The sequence below is a fragment of the Gallus gallus genome, chromosome 12 (assembly GCF_016699485.2).
Source record: "Gallus gallus isolate bGalGal1 chromosome 12, bGalGal1.mat.broiler.GRCg7b, whole genome shotgun sequence".
Lineage (NCBI taxonomy): Eukaryota > Metazoa > Chordata > Aves > Galliformes > Phasianidae > Gallus > Gallus gallus.
The window spans coordinates 1,057,674-1,064,695 of NC_052543.1; the positions used below are offsets into that span (position 1 = coordinate 1,057,674).

The 7,022-nt window shown below is 54.1% G+C and overlaps 1 protein-coding gene and 1 long non-coding RNA gene across 2 annotated transcripts; both read right to left on the reverse strand.

Moving 5' to 3' along the window:
* Window positions 1-460: 460 nt before the first annotated feature.
* LOC121106613 lies at window positions 461-1,253 on the reverse strand. The gene is made up of 2 exons (XR_005839281.1): window positions 1,076-1,253; window positions 461-781 (listed from the first exon to the last, which is right to left on the reverse strand). It is a non-coding gene; the product is annotated as an uncharacterized LOC121106613 (long non-coding RNA).
* A 26-nt stretch (window positions 1,254-1,279) lies between these two features.
* LOC107054345 (proline-rich protein 36-like) lies at window positions 1,280-3,278 on the reverse strand. Its single transcript, XM_040646433.2, has 3 exons — window positions 2,884-3,278; window positions 1,515-2,679; window positions 1,280-1,302 (listed from the first exon to the last, which is right to left on the reverse strand). The coding sequence occupies exons 1-2, from the start codon at window positions 3,160-3,162 to the stop codon at window positions 2,017-2,019; spliced, it is 942 nt and encodes a 313-aa protein (XP_040502367.1). The 5' UTR covers window positions 3,163-3,278; the 3' UTR covers window positions 1,280-1,302; window positions 1,515-2,016.
* Between the last annotated feature and the right edge of the window lie 3,744 nt (window positions 3,279-7,022).

Below are 7,022 nucleotides of genomic sequence, written 5' to 3' on the forward strand. Positions count from 1 at the left end.
TCACACTGACTGGTGTGAAGCTCGAGTAATACTCCACCATTGGATTAATCCTATTTGTTCTAGCATAATGGTTGTAAAAATCAGATTTAGACAAGAGTACAAGTAATGCGAGATCTGCAGGCTTCTCACTCAGCACGTGAAGGACCAACTGTAGGCACTGACTACACAGAGAGCAGCAGCACCCCTGCAGTCTCCAGCAGACACGTGCTTCTGCAGAGGGGCGCACTGAGCTTCCCTTGGCTGTGCTGGGGCTCTCAGCTCTGCAATGGGAACCCAGCACCTCCCTGTGGATGAGAATCCAGAGCTGGACAGCCATGAACAATGGTCAAACTAATGTTAGAACAGGTGTTTCTACTTCCTTGTGTGACACAAACTGTAAATTAAGCCTGGGATTTCACCGTAAAACCCCTCCCCCCCATCCCGCTCTCCCCCCAAAAAACCACAACAACAGAAAAGATACGTTTCCAAATCATTTATTTCCTGAAGTATCAGACTACCCATCCCCATCATTTTACACAACACAAGATAAGGATACAAACAAAGTGAATTTATTTACAAAGCTATTTGACAACTGCACTATGCTATACTAATACATTTTAGTGTTAACTAATTCTCTATGCTATCTACTCCGTTGTTTGCTGGCTCAGTCTCTGCATTCAGTCTCTGCATGGCACTTCACACGGGCGCAGTCATCTGGGCTCTCCTCTTCCGTCCGTTCCCTCCGTGGCTGTTCCGGAGCAGCTGAGCATCGTCTCATTGAAGGTGGGATTACAGGAGAAGGCTGAGCAAAACAAATGCAAAAGAGAAGAGTTGGTTGCCACCAGGTCAACAGGGACAATCACAAAGAGAAGGGAAGAAAGACTTTGAACTGCAAAAGAGAAAGCTGTGTATGAACAGGTCTGTCGTTTGGTTCCGACCTCCAACTCAGGCTAAAGCATTTTGAAACTGGAAACGCAGATGCAGAACATTTCCCATCATCTTCAGCTCCTCCACTGCCCTGCCTTATCTCATGGGCACACCCCTCCCAGCCAGGAACGTTCTGTGTGCTGGGCCACGAGCACAGACACTGACATACCTCCCTCGGCGCAGAAGGCGCGTCCTCTTCTCCCCGACGATCTCCCAGCAGGTCACGCTTCCAAGAGCCGCTGTTCTTCTGCCGGCACTGGGGCAGCACCGGGCGCTGATCCTGCTTCCTCCTGGAGGAGGGGGTCAAGTGAAGTGCAAGGTCTCGTCTGCAGCAAAGACAAAAGAAGGTTCTGTTATCGCTAGCCACCATCTATCAACTCCCTTGCAGTTCACTAACTGTCAAGAAAAGAACTGCCTTGCCGTCCGCTATTTCCCTATCCACTGCCATCAGCCCCCCACAGCCCCAGGGCTGCCCTCCCCCTGCCCCTCGCACAGCCCGCACTGGGCTGCCAGCCCATCACCTGCAGCTGCCCTGGTGAGGCCGCAGCTGCAAGCGGGGCAGTGCGGGGCTGCTGGGGCTGCCAGGGAGGCGGCTGCAGCACGAGTACCTTCCTGTGAGCAGAAGGCGCGTCTTCTTCTCCGTGATGCTCTGCTGGCAGGACGGGTCTCTGCAGAGCTGCTGTTCTTCTGCTGGTGATGGAGCAGCATCAGGCGTTGGTCTTCATCGTACTGGAGGGGAGAGTGGTGTCCCAGGATGCAGTGGCTCATCTGAAACAGAGATTCTTTTTAGCAACTTTCTATATCATACTCTATAAATTAACTACCTTTCAGTCACCCATCTTTCTATCCTCCATCCCCCTATCAGCTATCTGGCTATGATCTATGATCTACCAATAACCCACCTAGCTATCTGCTATCTGTTCACTACCTCTCCACCATCAGCTATCTATCTCACTATCTACATCGCTATCAGCTATCTACGTCACTATGATCTATCTACGTCGCTATCAACTACCCTGCTACCCACTATCTGTCTGCGTCACTATCAACTACCCTGCTACCCACTAACTATCTACGTCGCTATCAACTATCATCATACCCTCTAACTATCTATACAACAACTATCTCTATATCCTCTTCTTCATCAGCTACTTCTACCGGCCCCTGATCCCTCCCGGGGCTGCTCTCCTCCCGTCCCTCACACTGCCCGCTCTGGGCTGCCAGCCCGTGATCTCTGTGCTGGTAGGCGGGGCTGCTGGGGGCTGCTGGCGGCTGCGAAGGAAGCCGGGGGCTGCAGCACGGCCAGAGGAGGGGTTGCGAAGGGAGCCGGGGGCTGCAGCACGGCCAGAGGAGGGGTTGCGAAGGGAGCCGGGGGCTGCAGCACGGCCAGAGGGGCTGCAGCCACCACCGGCCCCAGCAGCACGGGCACTGCCAGCCAGGGGTGGCAAGGGCAGGCAGGGCGGCCCAGGGAGCCCGCAGCGGCGGTGGGCACGGCGCGAGGTTGGGCGCCGTGAGAGGCCGCAGGTGGCACGGTGAGAACACCGTGCGGACGGGCGCGATGCGGGCGGTGGGTGGCGGCAGCGGGCAGGGCGCCAGGAGCCGCCACGTGTCGCCGCGTGCTGCTGCAGCGGGGGCCGGCAGGGCGGCAGCGGCCGCTCGTGGCGGCGGACGGGCGGCGTCGGCCGGGGCTCTCCTCTTCGGCCCGGCTCTTCCTCGGCCGCGGAGGCGCGGGCGGGCATCGCCGCTGGAGTCGGCGGGACGGCGGAGGAGGAGCTGCAAGAAACGCGGAGAGCGGAGTCGGTCGGCACCGGGTCGAGGGGGAGAACGAGGAGGAGAAGCGGGACCGCGCGTCGCGTCGCGTCGCGTCGCGGCACGGAGAGCCCTCGGCTCCTCCGCTGCCCGGGCTCCTCTCCCGGCTCGCCCCTCGCCGCCAGGAGAACCTTCCGGGCGCCGGGCCGCGTACAGACACGGCCGTACCTCGCCGTGCGCGGAAGGCGCGTCCTCTCCTCGCCGGGCGCTCTCCGCCCTCCTGCGGCGTTTGCCGGGCACGCCGAAGGCCGAGCGGTCGTCGGCTCCGCGCCGGCTCTCCCCGCGCCGAAGGCGACCGCCCGTCTGCGTGCCGCGGCCCTCGGCGAAGGGCGAAGCGGCCCCCGAGGCCTCGGACGGCCCCTCCGCTTCCCGGGCGGGCGGCGTTCGTGCCGCGGACGGCTCCTTCGCCGGGCCTCGGCTCCGCGTGTGCCGGCGGCGGGCTGGCATGGTGCGGAGCGGCCGGGTCGCGTCCTGCCGGCTGCCCGCGGCTCCCGACTGGCTCCGGGTTCCAACCGCCCCCGCCGCGAGGAGCGCAACGGCCGCTCAGCCCCACGCGCCCACCGCGGCCCCGCGCTGCCGGAGCTCGAGGAGCGTTGGACGCCGCTCTCAGCCGCGGGGTTGCGGTGCGCGGTGGTGCCGCGTGGAGCCGGGGGTCGCGTCGGGCACCGACGGCGCTTCTGACGGAGGGCATCCTGTGGTTCTCCGTGACGGGCGTCTGTGCTCCGATTTGTAGTAACGATATTAAAGGGGTTCTCATTACAAGGAATGCCTGTCAGTGTTGCCTGGGATTTATACACGTTAAAGAATGTGATTACAAGTTTGGATTAAATCTCATTGCAGTACCGTCTGCAAACAACACTCAACTGGGAGGAGCTGCAGAGAGATGCTGACAAATTGGAGGGCTGGGCAACTGCGCAGTTGGTATGAAGTTACGGAGAGAAAGTGGTGGATTCTGCCGCTGGGATGGGACAGCTGGCCCGGGCCCGGCTCGCTGAAGCAGCCCCTGCAGAGCAGCTGTGCGGGGGGGTCGTGCCCGGTGCACCGGCCGCAGGGGCAATGAAATGGTGGTGAAATGCTGTAGATGGTGACAGATAAGCATAGCGTCGCGCTGTCCGCAGGGGTAGGGAATGCCTTCAGTGCACTCCCTTGCTCTGACGCAGCAGTGGTGTCACATCCCAGCACAAGGCAGCATGTGGGGCCGAGCTGCTCCCTCCGAGTCTCTTTCAGCCCGCGCTGCAACAAGAAGGCAGTGCTCGCATGGTGCTACTGCACTTCCAACTGCGCGTGCTCTCCATGGCAGAAATGCCCGCGGGCCGTCCCAGGGAGATGCTGCAGGGGGCAGCGGCCTCCTCAGCTGTCTTGATTGCAGGATGGCCTGTGTTTAATTGGAGGAATGCTCTCTCTGGAAATTCTTGGTTCAAAGACTCATTTTTCCAGGTGTAATGCTATAATTGGGGCATGGAAACTACCACGATAAGAACAGGGTGGCAGAGCCTTTAGCTACAGCAAATGACAACAAGCCCCAGTACAGCAGCTGTAGATGCAGAAATGAAGGAAAAGAGCTGCTTACCTTTGCAAGGCCTTAATTATACAGGAATCTCCAGCAAGAGATGCCCTTACCTCTGCTACCAACCCTTAAGTGAGGTCTGGGAAGGGGTGGATCCTGCCCCCATCCCTGCCAGTCACTCAGCAGCATTGCATGCACTTGAGCTCCCCTGGGTTGGCCCTGCTTTTCCACCAGGTGCTCAGTTGCTGTTTCAGGCTGTGACTGAGCGTTGCCACTACACCAATGCATCTGGAAGCTAAGAAATTCTGTCTAATCTCTACTGAAGGGAGAAACTGCTGTGCCAACGCTTAGCCCTTTTTACTTGAACGAGTGCAGCGACTGGCAGTGGAGGTGTCCTAATTACTCCTCTCATGAAGATGCTGTTCCTGGGACACACTGCAGGGTGTCTGAGCAGGCGGCTGTGCCTGTGACACATGGCTAAACTGAACCAGTTTCAATCTCTCTTGCTTCTTCTCAGGGGATCATGACCCCTCTTCAGGTCTTCTTCTCAGAGCAGACCTAAAAATCCTAATCTCACTTCCAGATACTCAAAGTGGATTTAGCTGTTCTGTGAAGCTCCAAAAGGCAGCAGTTAGACTCCAGTTCTCGATATTTACAGAGTTGAACAGTAGATGCATGACACGGATGCTTTGTACTAGGACACTTCCATACTTTGTACTGACCGTGCTTTGCACACGTGGGAATGGAGTGTTGTTTCTGCATCAGATACTGAAAAGGGGAAATTGATCTGAAGAAGTAGAGCGCAATTATTTGTATTTTGTAACGTGTCCTTAGAAATAGCTGATGTGAAAAGGTAGAAATACCATATATGTTAGTAGCATGTTTTAGAAGTATAGTTACTGAATTATGAGACTGATTTGTGCTTGCAAAACTGCAGTAGTTTTTAAGTGTTCCAAATAGTATAGGTATAGTATTATGGACTAGAAAGCATATTGTAGGGATGTTCTGTTTAGATAAGAGCCCCTCAGCAAAAGAAAAACAGCCTTAACAAACATCAGAGAAGCCAGGGCCTCTACACGAGGATTGCCTCGTTCTGTGGGTAGGCTGGGATGCAACAGGCAGCCATCAAGATACTCCCCTGTATCCTCCTGCCAAGCTTATCTCTATGCAAGGACGAGCAGATGTCCAGAAACAATGATCGAGTGTTAAATGAGCACATGTGAGAAGTTAACTAATTAGCGATATGTGCTAAGCTAGCAACAATTTATGTTGATCCAGTATCCCTATGTTTAGTTGAGCGTCGGGAAGATTGTGAACCTGAAGTACTCAGCCAATGAGGAACCAGGGGAGAAAGAGATAAGCATCGAGTAATAGGGCATAAAAGATGTAAGGCTGTTTTCTGTGTGCTCTCCTGCTTGTAGGAGGCCCGCCATTGCAAAAGTGAATAAAATCTGCTTTATCAGAGATACTGAGATAAGTCATCTGGATATTTCCAACACGCACATGGTGTTGTGTTGTGCTCACACAGAAATGTTGTGTCTGAAGACATTTTGATAGAGAAGGAAAATGATCTGTTGCACGCAGAGGAACAAACTGCTGGCAACACGCAGAGATGACTGAGCTGAGTCTCCTGAGCTGCAGTGCTGTGCTTCAGGCACGACCTCTCGGCCCCGGGGTCAGGGAAAGGCGGTCTCCTGACGCTGCCCCGAAGGAGCTGGTTCAAACAGCACTGCATCTTTTCACCCAGAGTAGAAATTAGGTCAAAACTTTCTAGGAAATTTCCACAGCCTCTTTTAGAGCTCGGTTCAAAAGATCAAAGTGGAGAAGTTCCATAGAAAGCCGTATATGCAGCCAGACGTGGAAATGGAACATTAACAGGAAGAAATATTGCAGCTGAGTGCTGCTGAGCTGACATCTGGGAGCTTACTGGTTTAAAAACCTCAGCACATCTCTGCAAAAGGCAAAGAAGCGAGTAAAGGTAAACCAGCCCTTCCATCAGCGCCCATTCACTTTGTTAGTGCTGTGGCATCGTTCCCCCTGCTCCCATCTCCACCTGCAAAGTGCCACTTCAGCCCTTTACCGGCTGTAACAAACCTTCCCCTGGCGGTGGAGCTTTTATCAGTACTTAGAGCTCCTCGCTCATGTTTGGTATTGAAGTGTTCTTTATTCTAAAGCACTATTTTGATTAGATGATCTCTTCCCAGAGAAAAACACTTAGGGCCAAATTTTTAAAAAGCCATTAGGCTCCTGCTTAATTTAAATGCATAACAGCAGGCAGCTCAGGCTGATTCTCTACTTGAGCACGCAGTCTCCTGATTTATACACACAAGTGGAATAGGTTTTACAGATGCTCATTTTCCCTCTTGTTTTATCCACCTCATGCCTAAGAACTTACCTCTACTTAGGATTTTCTTAATTTGCACAGAAATTACACAAATAATCATTCAGCACACAGAACGCGTTCGCCAATTTCTTCCAGTTGCTTTGAAAATAGAGTTCATTGGGCTCCTTTTATCCTAAGTCATCCCACGACGGAGGAGATTTGGGGTCAGTCCCACATTTGAGAGACAAACATGCAAATCATGGGCAAAACGAGCAGAGAGTTTAAGTCCAGACATCATCATCCCCTCCCAGACAGCCAGGGGGAACACTGCACCTTACAGTAAGACCACTTTTGCCTCTGATATTTCTTTCAATTCCCGTGCCAGTGTGTCCACACGTTGCTTTGACATATGAGGCCCTTTGTCTGTTGACGTTCTGTCCCAGAATGGTGAAGGCTTTTATTTAACCTTGTTTTGGT

Coding starts and splice junctions, on each gene's coding strand:
- LOC107054345 (XM_040646433.2), bottom strand. CDS start 3,162: ATGCCAGCCCGCCGCCGGCACACGCGGAGCCGAGGCCCGGCGAAGGAG. Junction 2,680..2,883: donor CGCCTTCCGCGCACGGCGAG/GTACGGCCGTGT, acceptor CGTTTCTTGCAG/CTCCTCCTCCGCCGTCCCGC.